General features: G+C 27.8%; 1 protein-coding gene across 1 annotated transcript; it reads left to right on the top strand.

Annotated features, from left to right (window-relative positions):
• Nucleotides 1-21,569: 21,569 nt before the first annotated feature.
• On the top strand, nt 21,570-23,658 carry LOC129981700 (2-aminoethanethiol dioxygenase-like). Its single transcript, XM_056092638.1, has one exon. The coding sequence runs from the start codon at nt 21,613-21,615 to the stop codon at nt 22,327-22,329; it is 717 nt and encodes a 238-aa protein (XP_055948613.1). The 5' UTR covers nt 21,570-21,612; the 3' UTR covers nt 22,330-23,658.
• Nucleotides 23,659-26,500: the final 2,842 nt, after the last annotated feature.

The raw sequence follows: 26,500 nt of genomic DNA, 5'->3' as shown, positions 1-26,500 counted from the left end.
GAACTATATTTTGAAATGCTGAGTTCAAAAACTGGATTTTCTTTTTGATTATTTACCCCAAAATGGCAACAGTTATTTTATCCAAGCGCTTCTTCGAAAACGACCTTTGACAAAGTAAGTTGTTTTTAATTTCTTAAAGTAACTTATGATTATATAGTATGTGAGTGTAAACATTTATTAAATCAACAGATTTCAAACAAAATTATGGATAGACATCTTGGCATAGTTTTTGCTATTTATATAGAAAATAAAGCTATATCATTATTAAAACTTTTTTCAAAACATTACTTTTGAATAAATTTTTAGGAAGATAAAAATGCAAGAATAATTTTATCAGGAAAATATCATTTTATAAGAAGTGTTAGTCTTTCCTGAAGTTAACGGTTAATTCAATACAAATTTGCTATAAAATAAAAATTGCTTTTCTAAAAAAAAAAAGGTTGAAATTGATTATTTATTAACTTACGACTAATGTTTAAAAAATATATATATAATAATTTTGACACTTTTACTGTCTTATAAGACAGCAATTTTAAAGAAATAGGCGAATAGTTAATTAGTTAGTATCTCTTTTTATGTATGATTTTTAATAAATTTAACCCTTTGAACTCGGAAAAGTAATTCTATGAAAAATTATTTACATAATACAAGGGCTTGTTTTTTGTTCCGAATAATAAATATATATAATTGTTTCAAATTGAATTTCCCCGAAACGTTAATTTACGTCTTTTTACCATTCCATAGGCATTTTTAACAATCAAAATTGGAAAAATAAATAAAACGTCAAAATGATGCACCATTTTGAATGGTGACCATGAGTCTCCTCTCGAGGGCAAAAGGTTCATTCTTCTTTACTGTATATTCTTTACTCATACGAAATCTTTAAAAGTAATAAACTTCCAAGAATAAAATATCCTACTAGTAACTATAAAAAAAATTACATAAGAATAATTGTGTAAAAGGTACAAAAATATTGAAAAAATCGCTGCTCTATTTAGTGCACTATCAAAGAATTCCATGGATATAGGGGAAATGGTTATAAAGAAAAAATTATAGAATAAATATCATATTGTATATGACTGAGGTTCCGTGCCCATTTTAAGTTTTAATTTGTGTTCTAATCGAATCCTACTGGTTCCTACAAAATTATGTAAGATCAGTTTCTGTCACTTCTGAGGAAGTTGTCATTCCTGATGTTTTACAAATAGCTACTCATATTTTTACGCAAAATATAACCTTTTATTTCAATATAATATACGTATGCTAAAAGTAACACGAACAAGAATACAAATGAATTGCTATCAGAATTCTGTAAAGATACAAAACGAAAGTTTTATTCTTGGAATGCACTTTATATGTATAATTATAAAAATAAATAAAGAAGAAGAAAGAGAATCTTTGGACACTCAGATTTAAAATTATTTGATATGGGATAAAATTTTCTGAAAAGCATTGCAAAATAGCAAAAAAAAAAAAAAAAAAAAAAAAAAAAAAAAAAACTTTTTTAAGAAAAAGGGAAAGCATAAATCATAACATAAGATATGGGAGTTTATAAATTAATTGCCGCGTAATTTGCCTTTAAATCGAGCTATTTCTTAACAGCATCATTTTATGAAACAGATATAATTAAAACTTATCTTTATTGACTTTCGCAATAAAACACTGTGATTCCAAAGAGAAAATAATTCTCTTCTGCAATGTGTTAGACTCCTTATTAAAATAGTAAAAACACACTTCGCTAAAAATTTTATTGGATTAAGCATAGTCTTGAAGTTAATCTCGTGTTTAATAGGAAATGTAAATGTAAAATATTTTACATTGATAGATAAATTAAAATGGTGGGCAAATTATATACAAGATAAGAAAAATAAAGGGTGTCTCAAAATTTGCGCAAGATTTGAATTTGTCATCATTCGGGCAGTAAAGTGCTGGCAACCTCATTAAAAAAAACCATTTGACAGCTGATAGTTTGAGGTTAGTAAAAATAGAGCGTTAAACGATAGAATAACATGTTTTCATTGTTAAACAATATTTCACAAATAATGAAAGTCTGGAAGCCACAGTTCGAAAATTTGAGAATTTGTCCCCTATATTGTATGATTGAACACCACTCATTTTTTATGAGGTTATTTGAAGTCGAAGGTCTAAACCAAAAAGACCCCAAGCACGCGGGCATTGAAGGAAGAAATTCAACAGTACATAACGAATTTCAGCCATATTTATGGAAAATTTCGGCAAAAGAATGCGTATATGCCAGCAAAGCCGTGGAAGCCATTTGGTCTATGTATTATTCCATACATAACCCATAGTACATCCATGCTGTGTAATTTACGATTCAATATAAATATTACAATTTAAAGGGGAAAAAATACGTTTTTTATTTAATTCAAATCTTGCGTTAATACGTTGTTCTGTCGGGTGACGCTCCATTTTTCACTAACCCTAAACTATTCACTGTTAAATGGGGGTTTTTTTTAATAGGATTACCAACACTTTACTGCTCGAATGGTGGAAAATTCAAATCTTGCGTTAATTTTGGGACAACTTCATAAATAAAATGCTGTTCGGATGCATGAAGATGCAAGATTCATAATCCGGTCAAAGGAGGTTTCGCGTTTTAGAAACTTTAAAAAATATTGTTGAAAGAATGAGAATACACTTTTTTAACCCTTTCTAGGGCCATAAGAAGTATGCTTCTCACCAAATTTATCTATCTTTGTATGAAATTATGTAGATTGGCATAAGTTCTGAGATTTTTTTATTAAGTCAGAAACTTAGATGCTTCAGTTCTTTATCTCAGACAAAATGATGTGTCTTGATTTGTTACTTCATTATTATTAATTAATTAATCGAATTAAATTTATATAATAAGCTATATGAATCTCTTTTTTTTATTCTAATTTCAAGCCTAAAAATATTTTAACATAATATGATTAGAAAGGGTTAAAGAGGATGCAGAAGAGATATAAGAATGTTTTTATTGGAAAGGTTCTTATTATTTTTAATATAACGATATAATCCAAATAACTTGCAGCCCAGCATTAATTTTAAAAAAATAGATAAGTTTCATGCTTTAATAAATTGTATTAAAAACAATTGCTAAAATATTGACTGGGTAATATATTATATAATTATCATATGTTTGTTAACACTAATCAACATAAAAAGGGGGAAATGAAATGTTTATTAATGTACGAAAATTCATTTTTCACTTAAAACAGTGGCTAAATTCTGCTAAATATGTGAATACTTTCAACCTCTTCTAAGAAAATCATTACGGTGTTTTTCTATTTTTACTTTCACCTATACAAAGAAGAGGAATTATCGTTCATAAATTCGAATTCTAGGTTTTCACCAATCTTCACTTTTTAGATCTTCCTCAGTCAGAAAAACACATTTTTTAGCATTATGCCTGTGAGTAAGATAGTTCAAAAATGCTTTAAGCTAGATGGATGAAATTTGATTTATAAACTTACGACCAAATATGTAGGGTTTTTTTTTTTTTTCAAATTTTGAAGGAAATTTATTTAAATGATGTCTGACTGTTCGAGTACAAGTGAATTCTATAATTGCAAAATACAAAGAGCTAGGTAGATGTAATTTGGTACATAGATTTAGTATTTGGAATGTGGATTCTTATCAAACTTTGAACCAAATCTGTGGATTAGTTATCAGTTTACATTTTCGCATGCATGTAAACGCAATAATTCATAAATGCAACGACGCAAATCAAGGGAATTCGGTATGTTACCCTGTGATTATAACTGAAGCTCTGTGCCAAATGTTAATGCCAATAGGTCGCAAAAAAGGCATCCAAAATGCATATTTTCAATATAAACAAAAATATCATATTCATGTCAAGGTTCTATATTTCGTAACTATTGTTCATCAATGCCATGCAAAATATTCGCGAATTTATCCAAAGTTCACAATTTTCTGCGAAGGGGGGGGGAATAAAAATTTACTGGAGAATATGCAAAAAATTTTCAGAGGGACCCCTTTTCTGCGTCTTTTCCATATTCGAAGAACACGGGAAGAAAATATCACAATAGTTTAAAAGATATACAGTTGACAAAATGTTTATTTGTACACTTCAATTTTGGAATATTATAGCAAAATAATATAAGGTAACTAAGTTAAAATTGTAGAGATATATTCTAGTGAGGTAAAATAATAATAAAATATCAACAAAAAAACAATCGCATAAACTTTAGTTGATTAATGAATAAAACTTTATAAAAACTATACAAAAAGAGTATTTGTACACTTACTTAGTGACACATTTTAAACATAATTATAATTATTTTATAGAAATTTAATACTTTGTATGCATTCCATTGACTTTTACAATTGCTTCAAGACGTCTTGGCATTGATTCTATTAACTTTTTGGTGGTTTCTTGATCTATTTCTTCCTAAGCTTCCATGAGTGCTTCTTTCAAACTATTTTTACTTGTAATATTTTTATTTCGGACTTGAGCATCCAATAGCATCCACAAATTTTCAATTGGATTTATATCCGGGGATTGTGGTGGAGTTTCAAGGCGTCTTGGCGCATTATAAAGCAACCATGTTTTAGTAACTATCGCAGTGTGTTTTGGATCGTTAGCTTGTTGGAATAAGAAAGTGTCACCGATGCCCAATTTTCTAGCACTGTCTAATAAGTTATGCCGCAACACATCAATGCAATCTAAAGCTGTCATTTTTGTGTCAATAAAGTGTAATTTTCCAACACCGCCATGAGCTACACAGCCCCAAACCATCACATTTCCACCACCATGTTTCAGGGTCTGAAGTACATTTTTACTATCAAGGGCTGTTTTATTTTTTCGACATATTTTTCGGATACTAGGGGATGAAAAAATTTCAAACTTACTCTCATCTGAAAAAATAACCTTTTTCCAGAAGTCCATCGGTTTGTCTTTGTATTTCATAGCAAATTCTAGACACTTCTTTCTATTTACTTCAGAGATCATTGGTTTTTTTTCTCGGAGTTCTGCCTTTTAAACCAGTACTATGTAGCACATTTCTTATTGTTTGAGCGGTCACTCTAATGTTAGAAATTGCGAGAAGGTTATCTGCAATTTTCTGAGCAGAAATTTGTGGTTTTCTAATAGCTGCTTTAACAATACTTCGTTTATTTCTTGAAGTTAATTTACTCGGACCGCCTGGATGGGTTGATTTTCAACGCGTCCAGTATTTTTATATTTTCTTACGATGTAACCAATAGTTGTAAAGGGTAACTTAACCATCTTTTGAATTTCGCGATAAGATTTTCCACTTTTATTAGGGTTAACAATGTGAGTTCTCATGTCTAAAGAGACTTCTTCTGATTTCGTGGCCATTTCTCAACTTTTCTCTGCGAGTGACCTTCACTGTTAAAAAAGATAACCTTCAATGTTTAAAAAATACCAACTCTCCAAAAAATTAACTATAATGTCAAAAATTACATGAAATGATAGTAATACTTACCGGAGATATAGGTGTACAAATATACTTTTTGCAAAAAAATTTCCAAGTTTGTTACATTTAGATTTTATTTTCAATTATTTCAAAATATTTTTTCCGTTTACTTAGAAATAAACAACAAACTCACGCTCACACGTTGCAATGAATAAAATAGCTGCTTATATGTTTCTAAAACTTAAAAAAAAAGTGGTGTACAAATAATCATTTTTCCTACTGTAGATAAGAAAATTTTGACCATTTTTTCACAATCACCAATGTCTAACAGTGGTTGAGGTTTTGGACATCCTTGAAAATGGAAAATCTATCTATTGAATTCCTTCTGTCTGCACAAACAGAAACACATTAACTCAAAAAAATAACTAGCAGCATAAATGAATTTTGATTTTTATTCCAAGGATGATCTGTATCAAATTTTGAACCAAATCCATCTATTTGAATATTTACTACTACTATATATATTATTTATTATTACTATTATATATATATATTATTTATTATTACTATTATATATATATATATATATTTATATAATATAAAATTAATAATAAACGGTAATATACTCTCGAATATTTTTCTAGTAAATAGGAAACAACGCAATAAATTGCTTATATACAAATGAGTTTCTCGTTATCACTGATATAAAATAAAATATATTCCTTCTTTAATTAACATATTTATTTATCTGAGAAATACTATTAACATCGAAGAAAAATGTTGCACATTTTAATTTTTTTGATTTATTTACATGGAAATATTAAATGTATTTTTATTAGCTGTGATGTCCATGTAAATATAAATTCTTTTTAAAAAATTGTAAGAATCAGAGGAAACTAATACAGCAGCGAAAATGGAATTACATAATAAATGATCCTGGAATTTTAAGATGATATAAAAATCATATTCTTTGGTTGATAGTTTCCTAAATTAATACTGGAATATATTAAAAAAACAGTACTGACTGATGATCAGCAGAAAACATAACTTAGAATGCTTATAGAAGATTTCAATTGATAACAATTAAAAATATCTGATATCGCTAAAGAAGGATGCAATTATTTTTTATCCACATTATAAATTGTTTACTTAAGTAAAGCCATACGATTACCTCAATATTTTCAATTTTTTTTTTCTTCAGTAAGTATTATATAATAACATAACATGAACCAAATTTTCAGATCTTTACTGTAATTCTTAATACACTGTAACTTTTTTCATCCAGGAATGTTATGTATCTGAAATTAATTCAGAATTTAACAAATGATCAAAATAAATTTAAAAATATAAAATCAAAATTAATGTATTAATTAAAGGAAGTTGGAGTCCGGATTTATCGTACTTCCAACAATAAAAATTTGGCATAGTTATTTAACCCTACATCGAAGGACGAATTGTGAAATTTAACTCAGAATTTTTTTTAAATATTTTGAGTTGTTTTGAATGATTTGTCACATATAAGGATTGCAGAAAAAAAATTCTAAACAGATTTTTTTTCTGAATCAATCATGAATCTGACCGAACAAAAAAAGAAAGTAAATCATTATCGTTTGAAAAAGATTTCTTTTGAGTTTGTAACGGAATTCTAAGATAAAAAAAAATTTTAATATTAATTTTCCCCTAAACATTTCAAGAATTAAAACTAAAACTACCTTAGCCGGCATTCTAATTTCGTTATCTTTTCAAATTTTTGAAATCATTATTCGAATATTTCCCTCTAATTTAGAAAAAGAATGTTTGAAATATCTTTTTTTCCATTGATTTTTATTAATTATCTTTCTGAATTTTTCTAAAATATTATCTTCGCTGATCCATAACGGAAACTGCGGAGATCCGCAGGGAAAATTTTACTTCTTCATTAACTTGGAAAGGATTCAAGCATCATTTATATTTAATTTAAATTCTAATTGCATCGTTTGCAGCAATCTTTCATTGTCGCTGTCTTTTTAGTACATCTTCTTTGTTGGATGTTTGGTCGAATTTTAGTGCTTTCTATTCACTTCTTCTCAGATAGAGGTAAAAAAATCATTAATGACAAGAATAATTTGTACCAATCCAGTGGTGAAGCACTGCGAACAGAAAGAGTTGCATAGCTAGTTGCGAAAATTTTTTAAGAGATGCAGATAAAGTAAAGCAGAAATTCAGAGAAATTTTTTAATTCACTTTATGTGGAAACTTTATTTAAAAGTGACTTATAGCTAGAAATATTTTCCAGAATTTTCTTTATATTGGATTTGATATTTAATGGTAAGATTTTTACTTTTGCCTAGTTGATAGAAAAATTTTTCTAGTAAGTTCTTCAGTACGATCTTCGATTTTTGATGCTTTTAAATCCTTATGCAAAACATTGTTGCGTATGAACCATGTGATAATTCTAAATAATTTGTTTTTGTATTTGAATTGCCTTAAATTGCGTTTTAGCAGCACGGCCTCAGATTAAAGCTTAGGTGAGGATGAAACAAAGGAATTGTTTGAAGAATAGAATATTGTTGCTTCGTGAAAATGAAGAATTTTATCCTTTTAATGGTGTTATTAGATGCAGTTTTTCTCGGAATCTATTGGAATTACAATTGATGTGATTTTTGAAAATAAGTTCGCTGTTAAGAATCAAAATAAGATATTTTACTAATTTATCCCGGGAAAGGTTGTTTTCAAAGCAAGTAAGAATTGTAATTATTTTCTGAAAAATGCCCTTTGCAGAACATAACTTGACAGGTAGCTAATATATCTTCATTTTTAAATATTTGTTCCAATTTTTATCGTCTGCAGTTCACCAGACGATATCATTGACGCAAAAAAATTACCTAGCAAAATCAATATTATTTTTTAATCGGTTTCATAATTTTGTTTTGTGTTATTGTAATTTTGATTTCGCTGACATTTATAATGTCATGAGCAACACAGAATAGGGTTCTTATTTCTAATTTTAAAATATAAAAGTACTGTTGCCCATAAAAAGTGGATTTTTATGACACTTGTTCTCTGAATAATGATGTGTATCTGCAACAAGATGCGAGTCTGAAAATTTAGTATTAAAACTATACTGAATTTTGAAACTTAGAATTTAGTATTAAAATATATGAATTTTTGAAACTTTATTATCCTCTCCTTATAGTCGATAATATTTAGATCTGTTTGTACTGTGCTCTAGATGAAAAGTTCTTAAATTTTGGATCAAAATTACAAAAAATGCTCTTTATTTGCAAGAAAAAATATTATAAGTTTGGCTATACAATTTCTGTACAATTTTTATTTTACATATCTATCTGAAGTTGGATTTATTTTCCTTTATCATTACTTTATACTTCATTTCCTTGTTTGATCAATTATTTTGAAAATTATTAGACTGAGGTTATATAGCGAAAGATTTTTCATTCAAAAAGAGTCGCAATTTGAAAAAGTTTAAGAAGCCCGATTATATTTATTTTAATTCCAAATTAAAATTCTTATAGTTGTGATTTCTTATTTCATAACTGTAAATCAACAAAAATGATGTATTTTTTACATGAATGTGATAAAGTGATATATTTTTGAATGAAATTATTACATTAATTGAAGGCTTTATCCTAGATATTACTTTACATTTCTATGGATGTATAAACATACATTTATTTTATTTTAAAAAAGTCGCTTCACTCGCAAAATTTGTGAGTTTTTTAGAAAGAACTCCTATAAATAATAAAAATTACTGACATACTATTACATAAAAAAAAGAGTATATGAAACTTCTTAATTGGAATTACACATTACTTTTATTTGAGAATATTAGAAAGTTGCAATATAATATCTTGGAATCTATATTGATTGTGGCTTTAGGTAACTATTTCCAGAAAATTTTTAAGGAAATCAGAAAACATTTTTTAAAATATATATCCGCAAAATGAAAGAATAATCTTAAAATAGGCTTGATTATTGTACAAGTACGTTTGTAACAGTATTTATCAAAAAATTTAAAGGAAATTCGAATCTCTAATTTGAAACATTGTATTATGACAATATTCCAGATTTTATTCGTCTATCTTTATTTTATTTTTAATTTTTTTCTTCATTATACAGAAACAGTAACGAGCACACGAAAAGTATATTTAATTTCACAACAAGTGTATTTGTTTAATAATTAAAAAAAATAAAAAAATATTATAAAATAAATTTACAAATTTATTTAAATTATAAGAAAATTGTACGAAAATATGGAATTTATAAATAATTAAAAAAGGATTTTTATAAATAATATTCCAAAATTATTGAGGAAAAATTTGTAAATGTTGATTAATTTTTATTAAAAATTCAATTAAATTTTTGTAAAACTCTCTTAGTGAAGGCTTTGTAGGGCGTCTTGAAGGTTGCTTTTTTCACCCATCAAACACATTTCATCATGCAATATACAGATAGTATGTCACCTTATAATTATTACCAAGTTGATGAGAAAAAGCTCATGATGATTAAACGATTTAGGTATGCAACGTAATTATCACTTTACATAATATTTTAGAAAATCGGTTCTGTACTGAATAACAACTCATTGCTTATCTTTTAAAAAAAGAATTTCAAAATTCTTTCCGATTCAAGAACGTTTCATCCCTTGTGCCAAATTTATAGCCGTCCAAACCTCAGCCTAAGAAGATGCGTATCCAATTCTCGCCGCATTCCTCCTTACCATAGTTTTCAAACAAACCACTTGACTTTGGAATTTTTATACCAAATTCTATCGTCATTCTCCACAAGAATCATGGACTATTCACTGCAAATCGAAACTTCTTACAAAAGATGAAATATTTTTGTAAAATGTGACCGTTTTGATTTGCCCACTCACACATACGGACCCTTCCATCCTTCTTGAATGGCCTACGGGTATTTAGATCCCACTTTTTCTATATAATATAATCCTTTTCTCGTTGAAAGGGACCGACTATTGATATCGCACAACGACAGTAGACCCCGCTTGCAGTTGGATACTTGAACTTGTCCGATGCGAGTTCCTCAATCTTTTGTGGCCGCGCATGTCAACAGTTGAGGAATTTGACTGTGAATGTAGTGGTGGGTCTTTATAGAAAAGCTGAAGTCGAATATGAGAGAAAGGAGCTGGAGGGGTATAGGCGGTGGAGAGGAAGAAAGAGAGAGAAAAAAATAGGCAAAGTGATTGCAGCTGCAAAATGGTAGTGCACAGGTGTGATTTCAATGGATTATATCGTATGAAGTCAACTTTGGGAGAATTTTTCTTGAGTATACATTTTCTTGGGTGCTGAATGAACACCTTTAAATAGCTGGTGTAGCGATGCTGTTAAAAATGGAATTGAAAAAAAAAATTCTTTCAGACTTCGATTTTTTCCCCCCATAAATTTCGAATATATAGAAAGAATTTGCATGTGCGTTTTTAATATAATTATTAACTGATTAATATTTCGATTTAGCATCGCATTTTGGGAATGTTAAAGAGTACCTGTAAAGTGATGTGTAAAAATCCTTTAAAAACAAAATGCAAGAAATGCCCATCGTCCATCAATAGCTAAAGATTAATTCGACAAACATTCGATAATTAAAGATAGTCTAGATATGGTTGCTAAACTTTAGAGAAGAAAAACTCATACCAAGTTCCTCATAATAAATGAAATTTATTCGAGGTCCATAAACATCTTTTTTCAGACAAATAAGCAGGATTTAAATTACTGTCCTAAAACAACAATAATTTTTGAAACATCAATTTGAAAAGGTTTATAAATCCAAAAAATGTGTTAGTTTAAGAAACGAAAAAAAAAAAAAAAATACTCACACATTCTCCTTTTCTCGTTTATTAAAAACTTTTTCTCTCTGAAACTTTTATACGAAATACTTTATATCTGCACATTATTCCAATACCTTAGTCAAATCAATTGAACTGTCCTTAACGAAAAAAAAAAAAAAAAAAAACTTAAAAGCGTGGATTTCTCACCTTTTTCAAGTGTGTATGTGTGTGTTGGCGCAGTAGAGTTTAAACCATGTACATATATAGTTTGAAGTGGGAAAATGTGCACTTCAGAGCTATTTTTTAAATCTTAATTAAAAATAACTTCCAAAAATATTACAGAGCAAAAATAATTTTTTTTGTATTTTAAAATTCAAAAATATTTCTTTTTTCAATGAAACCAAGTTTTTACTGTATAAATATTTTTATATATTTAATCAATTTAAAAACAAAAAAAAAGATTTTAAGCCTATTTTTTATAAAGAATCGTAGGAGTTCTGAAAAATTATTAAATGTATTCAGAACGATAATACTAAAAATTTAAGATTTCTGTAAGATCAAAGTTCTTAATACAAATCATTATTAAAATTGCAGATATATTTTTCGTTTTTGTTTTACAATCTGAATTACAATCTTGTTCGCTACACAAACTATAAAGCCAAAGACCTGGCATGATAAAAACTGTTGGAGATTGCGGTCATGATAGTAAATGATTTCAGTATCAGTTTGAAAAAGAAACAAAACCGGAGATTTTTCCCTTTTACTAACTGACAAATATTTCAAGATTCGATTATGCTATGGGGGGAGGGACGAATTTTGATATTTTGACACTTATTCTCTTTTTCAAGCGGCTGGTTAGTAACATTTTTTTCACACTTCAATAATCTGCTACCTTTTTGTAGCATTTATGATAACCTTTTTTTAATCTTTTTTTCCTTTTTGGGAGTGATGGAGTAGTGAGGATAAATCTTTGTCAATCTATTTTGCGTATACATGGTCTGTTTTGTTCTAGATATATATGTAAATAATTGCCCTTTCGTGTCAACGGTTACCTGTGTGTCTTTATACCATTAGACAGAGAAGGCTTGTTCAATTATATTCTTGTATTTAATTTTGTAATAAATTCTGCCCTCTGGAGACTTATTTACTAGGCCTTCTTCTACCGGTTACCCCACAGAATGAGACCCTACGGATGAATTAGCTAAAGTAGATGTTTTAACTTTTATATTTATATCATATTTAGAAAACACATGAATAAAAGTGCACTTTTTGGTTTTAATTATTGTTGCAATGCTCCTGTGAAAATTCTGTAAGTTCGATTTATAACTAGATTTTTTTTTTTTTTTAGTTCAAGGCACGATTGAAGTTAGCATCAATTATTCACTTCAGAAATTATATTTGATGATGATCGATCACATGATTTGTAGAAATTATATTAAAAACACAAATTCATAAGCATTTTGCATTCTGAAATCGAAAGAAGCAGTTTCAAGACCGGCATGTCTTTCGCTTGAAAAACATCTTCTAAAATACAATGTAATGCAGCGTTGTAGCGAACAACCTTTCGCGGTATTCTGAGAGATTTATGTAACAAAGAAATTCCCCATTACCACAAATACGTATCATAAGAACAACAGTTTCTCTGTATCCCTCATCTAATTTCTTAAATCCGCCGAAACCGACACTTTTTTAAGTTCTCATATATGAAATATTATATAGAAAGAAAGTTTTGTAGCTGTCGAAAATTTCTACCGTGAGATTTTGATGAATCACTCCTTTTTAGATCACTCTGAGTCCGAAACAGCCATTTTGGAGGATTATGTCTGTTTGTCAGGGGGTAAAAAACGAACGAGGCATAGTTGAGTAAACTTTTTAGGAAAGGGCCAAAAAAATTGATGAGGCTAGCGCAAACCAATATAATTTATTACAGAACTCGAAAAATATTATTCTAAGATTTTTTTTTTTTTCTAATGCGATGAATGAAGCTGTGACTGCATTTCTGAAAGATATATTTTGCTGTAAACATAGTTTTTGCTAAAAATATAGCACTTCTAGAAGTTATAAAATTTTTGTTCCATTGTTTTTTAAAATTTGTGATAGGCCAGATTGAATCTCTAAGCAGTCGTTATTTCCCAATACTTAATTAGACGAAGGAAAGTCCCATGCTGTATTTATGCAAAAAAAAAAAAAAAAAATGGTTTAATTGATTTCATCGCATTTTGGATTAAATCCGTGTAAATTAAGGCTGTTTTCCGTGTGCACAGAGAGACGATAAATAAAAAAAATAAAAAAGATAGACCAATTAAATTGAAATAGCTTATTAGCATATGGATTTATTATTGAAATTGTAGATATTATCAAATTTGGAATGAAATACTTTAAAACGTTCGTTGACTATCTTTTTGAAAATATGTGAAGATGATAATTCAAAAATGCGTCCTACTAGATTGTTAAATTTTAGTATGTGATCTTTTACTCTAAAATTGTATATCACCATCTAATTGGGGCCGCGGTGGCCTGGTGGTAAGATCTCGGCTTCGGAACCGGAGGGTTTCAGGTTCTAGACCCGATTCCACTGAAGAACTGCCATGTAAGCGGGTCTGGTGCACGTTCAACATCCTGGCCAAACGTCCTCCCGCTGGTGTGACGTGGTGTGGAGAAGGGGGTGCCAGCTCAGGTGTCGTCCTCGGCATCGGACAGCGGTTCAAAATTACGAGGTCCGTCCCAAAATAGCCCTAGTGTTGCTAAAAACGGGACGCTAATATAACTAAACTAAACTGAACTCTCATCATCTAATTTGAGATCGAATTTATCAAAGAATAAATTGTCTGTTCTCTTGCATATCAGTATAATTCACAATCACATTATATAGATAAACAAAGTTTTATTTGTGACCATGGCCCTTTAGGTCGTTACTAAATTTTGAATGAATTGATTAACGGGAAGGAAATCAAAATTCATTCTTGATTTTTACTAAATACGAAGTTAAATGTACAACACACCATATTGTATAAGTATACAGGAAAGTCTAAAAGTGTTGCTAGTTATTGTCTTCCAAAGCATTATTCTAAAGTAATTCTTCTTGATTGTGTTGTTACTTAGTTGAATTACCTGAAAACAGGAATTTGTAAAATTAAAAAAAAAAAAAAAAATTACGAATACATTTCTGTGTGTTAATAATCGCCTCAAACGACCGAAGTATATTGATTTCCGATAAATCATTTAGATATAACTTTGTCAATGATTAAGTTGAATTGTCTGAAATTAAAACTGGGCTATTTTAATTGTTTTACTTGAGTTCTGTTTATTGAGGACATGAACCTTTTTAATGGAGGTAGTCCCATAGCATCATAGTGCTATTAGAAACTTAAATATCCAGTCCATCTATTCTTCTAAATTTCCAGATATTTTAAGCATCACTTTTTTGTCTTATAAACTACACAAGTAGTAGTAAAAATCCTCCTCCTTTAACTTTCAACTATAGAAGAAAATCACGCGATTAAATATTTGATGAAACAATGAAAGCAGTTTGAATTTCAAGACAACCATGTAATATATTGCTGAAAATTAGGCAAAAAAAATTAAATGGCCAAAATTCAGAAAAAAATTCACACTATTATTAAATTGGTATCAATAAAAAGACAATTTTTTAATTTTTGAAATAGTTTAAAACTTATTTTTGCAGTTATATTTTAGGAAGATATTGTTGAAAAACACTGAAATTCAATTTACTTTTTAATTAATTATAATTCTTATTAAAATTTCAAAAAATTGCTTCAGAATGCACATTTTCACCTACTACTAGATTTATATATTATACTATATTTTTGTAGCTGTAGGTCAAAATGTGGTGAGTAGAGCGCCAACACACGCGCACGCACATTCATCTTTATAATTAATAGATATTAGAAGCAATAAATATATTTTTTGCTTAGTTTCAATATTTTTAAAGACATTTTTAAGAATACTTAGCAACCATATATTTAACTGTTGTACGAAATTAAAATTGTTTCTGTTGTTATTTCAGATATTTCATCCAAGAATTTATTCAATTGTTGATAATAAAAATATAAGGATTCGCTTGTTTCCCATATTCTGTGGAATTTTGTTCAAAATGTGCCTTTAACAAAATTAGTGAAATATTTTTCCACTTTAATTATAAGTTTCACCTCAAAGGTAAGTTACGATGAAAAAATATTTAATGTTCGTCTATTATTAAAAATTTATATTTATCCATATTACAGTAAAGAAATTAATAATAACCAGTGGAAGTAATCTTTCCGAAACGTACTCGCATACTATCTAATAAAGGAATTACTCCCCTCCCTGTATATAAAATTGGGGAGGGGCATGAACTCCACGTGTGTTCAGATTTTTATTTTCAAATCTCCGGCCATAAATGCTTTGTGTTACGTAGTTTAGAGAGGAATATCGAATATTTATTTTGAATGCCTTATTTTCCACTCGATTGAGACCAAAATATGCAATAACAGGAGCATATATCAAATCTCATTTATGTTTTTTAATTGAGGTATTTACATCCATGGAAAGATATAGATGAACGTAAGATTAATTAGCAATTTCACGCAAATCTATGCTTTAGATGCTATTTTATATTATTAATTGTATTTTTATAATTATTTGTATTTTGTAGTTATTGTGATCCGTTGTACTCGGACAGCCAGGCAGACAGCCTCTTTAAATTTCAAGCAAATCTACAAATTTGTTGTTAAGACTACACACAAAATTCATTCAATTAACTCAAAGCTTTTTGATTTATTGTTTATCAAACAATAAATCAAAACAGATAGTAACAGATAAACATAATTCGAAACAGATAGACATAATTCGTAAACAGATAGACATAATTCGAAAAATGTGTTTTTTGAAATCAGGGAAATCTGAAATGAGGAGAATCATTAAAATTTTGAGTTCAAATTTTTTGACTATTACAGTGCTTTTTCTATACTGAGTGTATAAGAAAGTAAAAAGTTATTATCTCAAAATAAGAAAAATGGAGATTTTTCACGCTTCAAAATTCTCCAAGAAACTTCAATTGTTTTTCAATAACCATGAATTTTATAAAATTTCATGAAGACTCTTGGGGAAGAGATTTTGGCATACATATTTAAAGTTATTTTCAACTAAAGGTATATATATTTCATTTCCAGTTAAAAATTTGAACATATTTTTATCCAAATCATCAGCTTTCAGTTATTAAATGTATTTATTTTGAAGTTTCTTCCCAAATACTAACTTTAATGCCAACTTTTCTTTGAAAAATGGTTAAAGTAATAAAAGAAAAAAATTAGACTACTTCCGAATAATTTTAGGGAACCTGGATCATATATCATAAAGATTGAAAAAACTTATTAAATAATATAATTATATTCATAAATAAATCTATTTCAATGAAATTTTTGCCATTTTTTTTATAGTTTATGCCAGCGAAATTTCAAAGTGATTAATTAAAATTAAGAAAAAATAATTTGAGGGTTTCAAATATCCATATAGATATAATATTTTCGTATGTATTAAGGAAAAAAAATTATGGTATGCTATATTTTTAAATTAATTTTATTTATCATTATCATTTTGTTCTTTATAAATAATTTATCAGGCTTATTCGTATTCTGGACAAAATGTTTTGAAATAAAAAAAAAAAAAGTTTAAATCCACGCTTTTATTTTCTTTAGTATATCACAGTCTGTAATTCCGAAAATTGCCATCTTTTTACAAGTTATAGAAAGATAAGAACCAAAAGGGGGCTGCATTTTGTTACCACAAGGGTGCAAAAGCAGGGATTAAAATTATTTGAAATTTTTGTCTTCCTACGAAGAGGAGCATACCATTTTCCATTGCGTTTTCTTTCAATTGCGAGAACTCTGAAACGATGGCTCTTTGTGGATGAATTAGATATCATATGCAAATTAAACATAATTAGAGGGTTTATTTATGCATTGAAAAATATTGATGGTAAAGGTGGTACGGTTCCGTTGTGCTTATGCATGTACAGCTATTGGCTTAGAAGTAAAGTCTAATCGTTGTGAGATTTGCTCCTTAACGATTAGGTTAAGTACAGATCTACAAATAGGATGAAAAAATTGCAAATCAAATTTAATTTATCTATGCTTTTTTTTTTTTTGTTATTGTATCTAGAAATATACTAACAGTCATTTTCGGATATAATTTTTAAAAAATGAACTGTAAGAAATTTAAGGGTTTTAAATCCATGAAAATTACAAGATCGAAATTTTCTTTTTAGATTAAGAAAAGACCAGTTTTTCCCGATGGATCGTTTCAAACCCTTTCAAAAATTTCCCGCCATTTATTGAACACTGGCGCAATGCTGTCTGGCAACTTCGAACCGTTTAGATTCCGACCCTTTCAGCTATCCCGTCTTCTTTGAAGTGAAAAAGAAATCGAAAGGGGGTCAGAAACCCCCCATACTGTATTTTGTTGGGCACTTGCACTCGAGCGTAGCACTTTTAACACTTTCCGCATGGCTTCCTGTATTACCAGATTAGCACTCCGAAATGGGGTGAGACCTCCTGTCCGCCCCACCCCACCCCCTCCATGGTGTTCCCAGGCATTTTTTTTTTCATGGAGGGGGGGGGGGGGGAGCGAGTCTTTTCATCTCTTCCTTCAAGGAATATGTACTGATCGATAGCAATTGAGTTAAATCATACAATTGCAAGAATTTTCTTACGATTAAAACCACCTCTTCCTCATCAGAAATGTAGCAAATAATATAATTGTTTAATGTAAAAATTATGTGAAAATTGTTTCTGTGAAACTTGAAAAATTCAAAGCCGATAGGACTTTAATAAAAATTTCAATTAATTCAAAACTTTGAATAGAAAGGAGGTAAATCAAAACAATACAACAACAACAAAAAAAAAAAAAAAAGGAAGAGGATTTTTGGACCTAAAAAATGTCAATAAAAGTTTATTTTATATACTACATAGAAGTTTTATAATGAATAACGCATAAGTAATAAAAAACAATAAATGATTTCAATAAAAATTTATAGTAATTAAGAAATTTAACAGTTTTAAATATTCAATAAATAAATAAATTTAATGAATAAATTATACAGTACTTCAAGCACAAAAGTTCAAGAAGAAAACTATAACATAATCATTTAAAAGCAAGCAAGCATAAAAAAATAAAATAAGCGTTTCTCTTCTAATGTTTTGAAAAATTTGAAAAAGCAGATTTTTTATTGAATATATTATACAGCAGAAAAGTCCTCCAACGAAATAAGAACCTTAAGAAATAATTCACTTTCGATTGCTGAGACCACAAGGTATTTGACTAATAAAAATAATTCAAAAGTAAAATCAATGTTTTATAATTTTTATTTTTAACTTTAATTAGAAAAATAAATACGAATTATAGAAAATACTTTAATTCCTTCGCTTATAATGATGTGTCTGATAAGCGCATAGAGCTATTGAATTTTTAGTATTTAAATCTACAGTCAAGTTAAAATATCAAGTAATTTAAAACACAAAAATCTCTTGGAAATGCTTCAATATTTCAGGTGTTCATTATATTATAATACGGAATGGAATAACAAATATTTAAAAATAAGGTGTCTCATCTAATTAGGAATTTAAATTCATTAGTGAAAAGGTTAATATTATGTAAATAGAAAATTGAAAGGTCCAGATAAACATTCAAATGATTGTCAACTTCAACTCAAAAAGATTCAAATAAGCCAAAATTTCATTGTATATTTTGCTGAAAATAAAAAAAAAAAAACAATCTTAAATCTCTTATATCCTTAATTATATTGGAAACAAATAATATCTTAAAATTTCCATTTGCAAAGATGTTTTGCGACAATTAAAATAAAATGGCTTTGATGTTAAACAGTTGGGCAGAATCATGGACATGAAATTACATCTAAACAATCTATCTAAAATCAAATATAGCCAATACTCCCGGTGAACCAGTTGGTCATTCGATGCTATTATTATATATTAAATCGCATCTTTTTTTCTAAAATAATGTTTTCAAAATATTTAAATAAATTTTCGTCCAAATTTCACATTCATTTTTCCCACAAAAAATAATTTTTGTACATACATTCTTATTAAACCAAAATTATTGTAAAATGCCTTCTAATGAATGAAATAGAAATATCTATCCAGAAGTATTTGTAACGTTAATTTGGAAAAAGGCTTAATTAAAGTTAAGATAAATCGAAGTATGGCCAAACACTTACCTGACAAGGTCAGATCTCACCTAGAAGTGTCGCACACTCAAACGTCATTAAGCGAAACTTTCTGTATAACGAGAGAATAGTCATACATGCAATAATAATTAAAAACAACTAGAAAGGCTACATATAAAACATAAAATTAATATGATCAGAAACAAATTATAAATCTTAGTGATAAAAAGAATTAAAGATTCGACCCTTTAGCCAGAAACAACGTAGTGTGAAGATGCACTTATATGCTTCTATTCATCGCCTTTTTTTTACATTATTTTCAAAAAATTTCTTTTAAAAATAGCTCATAAAAAATACATTAAATTTCGCTACAAAGTGTATGCAAATAAATGCAGTTTCTGAAACAAAGAAAAGTGTTATTGCAAAATATAATTAAAAATATTTTGAAACTTTTCTCAAAATTAGAGATTTAGTTATGCAAAAACAAAACCGACACAATAAAAACTAATTTTTTTTTTTAATTTTAAAATAATGTAAAAATGGTTTTTATGCAATAATAGGATGCGAAGGTAATGAAGAAACATGAAAATTTCGATTACCCTTTAATTAAAAATATAATAAAAATGTTCAAAAATACTTCCTTAATGTGCATTCATTATCAAAAGTTAACTAACTGTCAAGTTTGGTAACTTTAAGTACAAAGGTGTTATGTCTGGCTTTTATTATGCATGCACGAGGCATTTTATAGATAATATGCCACCCTATAAACATTATGCTAAAATTCATCAAATGAGAGTAGGGCGTTGGAACCAGAAGAACTAAGTTTGGTGTTTAATTACTTCATGCGTGCTAAATGTGACTATAATTTCCTTAGTAATAGATTTTCACAATTTCTTTGTTTAAACATCTTAAAGATTATAATGTTGAATATTTAAAGTAAATTTTATTTTAATCATAAAATCCTCGAATGTCCCTCTGGAAAAAAAAAAAAAAGTTTGTTCCAGTATTGCACGACTTCTTGATTCCACCTAAATGTTGAAGACACTTATTGTAATGTTAAATGTGAACAAGCATACCAGTTATAAGATTATAATCATATTGTAAAATTCTGCACCTCAGCGAACTATGCTCTGTGCGAAAAGATTTCAGAGTTCGCTGTTTGTGCTGCCATCTGTGATTCGAGATTTCGATAAAAGACTGAAAGGATAAAAGTACTTCAAAAGGTTATTATTGTTATTATTTAATTGGAAAATAACCCTTCTGTAGTTTCAAAATATTCAGTCTGAAAGAAAATATAAAAAAGAGCTTAAAAATGACTTCGAAAAATAATTTCAAAAATAGAAAAACTTTAGAAAGGATTCTCTTTTTTAAAGAATAATTTTTCCTTTTCTTCAAGTGATATTTCCAAAAGGAATTTTCATGTTGTTGTTAACTTTAGATTAAATGATAATCAAATCAAAGAAATTTAATAAACTTCGACCAGGAAACTGATCCGAATTCTAAATACGTCTTTTTTCCTTGTTAGTTAACAGTTGTATAGTTCATTTTTCCTTGAAAGTTTAACACTTGTAGCATTTGATTTTGCATCATTTTTCTGGTAAAATCTAACTCAATGAGAAAAACTTTTCATTTGTTTTACCTGCCTCAAAATAGAGTAAAAAAATTCATTCTCTTATAAACATCCGAAATATATACATTAAAGTAATATGATTGAATAAGTATTGAGCGTTTTGGCCGATAGCCAAAACTTCTAGGCTCTTCTAAAATATATACTGTCGTTAGATTCTTTTGAAGAACAGATAAACTGTAAACATGAGGATCTTTGATGTCATGTGTGTTACTTTTTAATAAACTTAGATAATTTTACAACCATTTTAAATTTTTTTTTACTGTTTTTCATGTTTTCAATCAGTACAATGAATGAAAATACCGTTCTAATGTAAAGGATATGGATTTTCAACTTCTGCCAAAACTTATTTCTTTATCATGCATATCTTTAAGTTAGGCTTATTTAAAGATGATGCTATTTAATCTTAAAGATTTAGTTCATAATATATTTATACTTCGCCTAATTTTAATAGTATACTTAAGTCAATGTGCTGCTACTACTCCGTACGTACATACACCTTTCGGATCGAATAGTATGAATGGGAACTTCTACTACTTCTACAAAAATTATAAACAGTTAATATTGCATGCTTATTCTTTTCACGTTCGTGGCAACAACCTTCATTTTGTGTTTAATCATGTCTTCTATAGTTGAGTTAATAGCGAAACAAGCGCAAGCTACTTTTTCTAGAAGTATAACGGAAGAAAGTTTCTTGGAAAATTTAACCAAACTTATAAAAAATGTAAACAAAGTACGTGCGTCTGATTTAAAGCTAAATAAAGATACGCTACGGACGATTAATAGTGATAATGACGACAAACGTTTAGCCCCTGTGACTTACATTGAAGTCGCAGAAAATAAAACATTTTCTATGGGTATATTTCTGTTAAGAAGCGGAGCAAGAATTCCTCTTCATGATCATCCTGGTATGCATGGTGTATTAAAAGTCATTCAAGGTACCGTCAAAATTACCTCATATAGCGCAGTGTCCAAGGTTCCCTCTGATATTAAGCTACCTCAAGATATTTTTAATAGAGTTAAAGGAGTGCAGAAAGAGCGATTGATTCCTGTTGAGAAACACTCATCAGGAAGTGTCACAGAAAAAGATGAACCTTGTGTTTTGAAACCCAAGGAAGGTAATTTTCATGAAATTTGTGCTGTTGGTGGTACAGCTGCTTTCTTAGATATTCTAGCACCTCCTTATGATATGGATGAAAGAGACTGTCATTACTATGTTCCCTTGGAAACAAACAAGACCGATTCTGAAGTTAAATGTTGGTTGTTGCGAACAACTCCACCATCTGACTTTTGGTGTGAATCTGCTGATTATACTGGTCCTAAAGTCACTTTATAATCAATCCTCTGTGACACTGACAGTTATAGAGATAATAGTTAGCAGATTTGATGCCTGCTTTCCTTATAAAGTGAATTGTTAATATCCCACTTTGTCACACGACATGATGAGCACTCTTGCACATGGAAAATAATTCAAAAGCAGTGTTGTTCTTTATTTGACATCTATTTGCCGTGGCAATGTACAAAATTTTTAGATAGGATATATTTAATTCTATACAATGTAAAGCACAGATGTATAAAGTGGTGAATAGCTTGTAAATTATTGAATTTATTTGTGATTGGTCATTTAATCAATATTTTTATGCATGGCTGGGAATCCATAAATTATTGTTTACTTAGTAGTGAGCATTCTTTTTCTGTTGTTTCTGCTGATGAAAAGTAATTCATATTAAGTCATGTTTGGACTATGATTACCCATAAATAAGCTTAATTTTGACAGTATGAAAAACATACCCAGTTAAAATAAACTAAATAATATATTTCATCACTGTTATGTCAAGGTAGGATGATGGGACTTTTTTAATTGATAAATTTTGCTTATATTGATTAATGTAAAACTGTCTCTTCTGAGAAGATACTCTTTATGTTATTCTTTTTAATCATATGAATTCATTGCATCTATTTGTGGGGATATAGAAATGAATATTGTTTTACAAGGATAATAATTATGTATTACCTTTTTTTGTTTTTATGAAATAATAATTAGTTTATTCATTGTTAATATCAGTTCTGTATGAATTTTGCATCTCATACGTTGTTTTAATATTAAAAAAAAAAAAAAAATTGTATTTCATTATTGTATCTGTTAAAGAAGCTTAAGCACTCGTTGTTGGAAAGAAAAATATATTAATGCCCGGTCTTAATAAGCAATTCATATTTTAGATTATTGTACACTGTATCCATTTACAAAATTAGTTTTTTAATATAAGCCCAGTGAAGTATTGCAGAATCAATGGTTATTTTTGTATAAAGTCATTTTGTGCATCATTTTCTTTGTTAAACAAATTTTTTATTTGAAAATTAAATATTGTGAGAAATGTTTAGTTTTAACAAAAACTGTTGTGAGTTTATTCTCAGTTGAAAAAACTCATATTTATTTATTATTATAGTAATTGGAATTGAATTTAAATGAATATTAATTTTTGTAATTATAATATATTGCACTGTAAAGAATAAAAACAAAAATATCCTATGTGTTTAATTTAATTGAAGCAGTGGCCCTAACTTTCCCTTCAAGTAATCATTTATTTTGAAAAAATAACTTTATGCTCTGCAAAATGTAGAATTTATCCATTTTGAAAGCTCGTTTCATTTATAATCAGGTTTTTGAGTTTTAAAAATATTTATTTTAGGAAAATATATTAACTGATATGAATTCAAAAAATGAAAGTTTGACCGTTTGGAAGGTTAAAACCAAATATTTGTCTTTCATACATGAATTAAAGAAAATTAATTAAAATTCTTTACACGATTGTTTTGAGTGGTTAATTATCAACCAGCTGAGCTAATACTGTCTTAAATATGCTGTTTGAGAAATATTTACATAAAATGCGATAATGAAAGTTTTAATTTTAATTAATTTCAAATGTATTGTGTTTTAAACATTCATGCCAGGCTTTCAATCATGTAAAGTAAATAACTACTTGCAATTAAAGAGATAAAAGTGTAATCAATGAATTATCTAATTTGTCAGAAACTTAATTTTAAGTTATAAATTTGATGCATTAATTGTGAAATTTCTTTTTTAACCATCTTTTTTCAAATGAATTTTTTTAAGTTTTGTATTTTAGTATCCTTATTATTTATCATAATTTTTACAAGTTTTTTTTTCTTTTGTTTACTATCTCTAAGAATATTTTGGGCAAGATTTACCAATATTAGCTCATATATGAATAATAATAGGTATTCCTTAATTGATACTATGAGTAAGCATTAATTTTAATGTATGTGGATGCCATTTGAGATGTAAAACAAGGGAAAGAATAAATTTAGCTGCTTAGTTTTAAGGTTTAATCTTTTTGACACAATATGTGATGGTTTTTTTTTTTTCCATGCATTTCCAGCAAATGTAATAAGTTATATTTCTTACAAAAAAAGTAGGATATGTAATTGAAAATATTATAAAATCAGAAACTTTATACTGTTCGGAAAATTAATATGTTCATAATAATCTCTCAAAACTGTTTTGAATTACCTGGTTTAATTAAATATTCGAATAAAGTTGTTTAAAAGAAAATTTTAATTTAAAAGCTTTTTAAAATGCAAGGAAATTTCTATATTATTTGAACATTAGTTACATTGTTTTCTGAAATTTATGAAGTGTTCTTGAATGCTTCAAGAATTAAACTTGATTCTTATTCTATAAGATTAACCAATTTAATTCATTCAATCTTGGTAAAAATGAAATTTTTATGGAACATCTCATTATTGATTTGTGTATATTAAAATATGTAGCTTGAAAAAGATTGCAGTGAGATTTATTATAATTTGAATCACCGTATGAATTTTATATTGCTTTTGTTACTTATTTTTTAAAGTTTATTAAAACACATCTTGAATTGGACACTATTATTTTTATGACATATAACAATGAAAGATGGTAATTTTGTTAATTTTAAAGGACAAAATTATCCTTGTATTTTATATGAACCAAAAATTTCGTGACAATTCTAATGTATATTACTGCTTTTATCAGAAAAATTTGTTTGCAGACAACAAATGAAACTACTCACTTATTTGGATTTTCATATAGATTCTAGAGCAGATTTCAGTAAATTTTTATCTTTTGTTGAGATGTTTAACTAATGTAATTTAAATTATATTTTATGTAGCTTTTTAAGTAATTTTAGATAACAGCTTCAAACCAGAAATCTACAATCTGTGCTTTTTATGTTTTTATAGATAACATTCCAATAATGTGTATAAAACTTTATAAAAACCTAATAAATAATTCGTTTTGATTCAAATGTATTCATTATGATGATAAAAAAAATTCAGAACAATGATTTGTAGGCATTTTCTTTTCATTTTAAAACAGTGATTTTCCTGTTGGGCATGGAATGTGAAAATTTATTTTCAAGTTATTAAATTCATGTATAAAACGAATTTGTTGGTGTTTAATTCTCCATTTTAAAATAGCATTACTTCAGGGTAAGAAAATGGGAAAATGAAATAATACATTGTACTAAATTGTATACATTGTTCATATATATTGTACTAAAAGTTTGATGTTGACAATAACATTGATAAAATTATTTTGCCGATTTCTTTTAAGCAATTAGTGCAAGTTATGAATTATTCACATATATTTAATCCTTATTTCCTTTCGTAAATTTGTTATTCTTAGAATGAAAACAAGTAACTAGTGAGTTGAAATAACGGATAAAAGTTCTGTAATGATTTTTTATTTCACCTATATCAGTAATATTATATGAAAAATAGTAATTGCTTGATTATGGTAGCATTATAAATTCAATGCTAAGATTTAGGAAAAGATTTGAGATAAGAATTATATGCTATTATGCTTAATTCAATGAGGAATTAATTATTTGCTTGTGAAAATAAAATGAATATATATATATATTATTCATCAAAATATTGCTTTCCTACACAGGAAATGTTCAATTAATTTCTTAGAAACAATTATAGCTTAAGCCTGTGTTTCTAAATTATTATTTAATAGAAATTAACTTTTAGTTATCTATCGAACCTTTTTTTCTAAATACCTTATATATTTCCCTTTTTTTTTGGGGGGGGGGGTTCTACGACAAAATATTTAGTGTTCTGACTGCTAAAATACTAAAGATATTATAAGAAAGTCATTTATGATCATGATTATTGTTACTCACAGAAATAAGCTTATAAAAATTCAGTTAAACAAGTTTTTTTTAGTAACATCCAGTTTTGGTAGAATATATGAAAATTTAAGAGTCCAGTAAAAATATCACTACAACTGCAGATTTTGATAAGAATTGACTTTGTAATTAACTAACAATCAAAATTTTAGTAAATATTCAGACATTGTAAAAATATATAAAAACCACTTATTTTACATTAATAGTTTTCTTGAATCATACTGTCAACTTTTTATCACCATTATTAATACGATGACAATTTCTGAATTTAATTGCAAATCAAAATTCTTCAGAGCAGATTACTGTTTGTTTGGG

Source organism: Argiope bruennichi, chromosome 8 (genome assembly GCF_947563725.1).
Source record: "Argiope bruennichi chromosome 8, qqArgBrue1.1, whole genome shotgun sequence".
NCBI lineage: Eukaryota > Metazoa > Arthropoda > Arachnida > Araneae > Araneidae > Argiope > Argiope bruennichi.
Note: the sequence above shows the minus strand (reverse complement) of the source record. Positions and strands in the feature narration are given on the sequence as shown.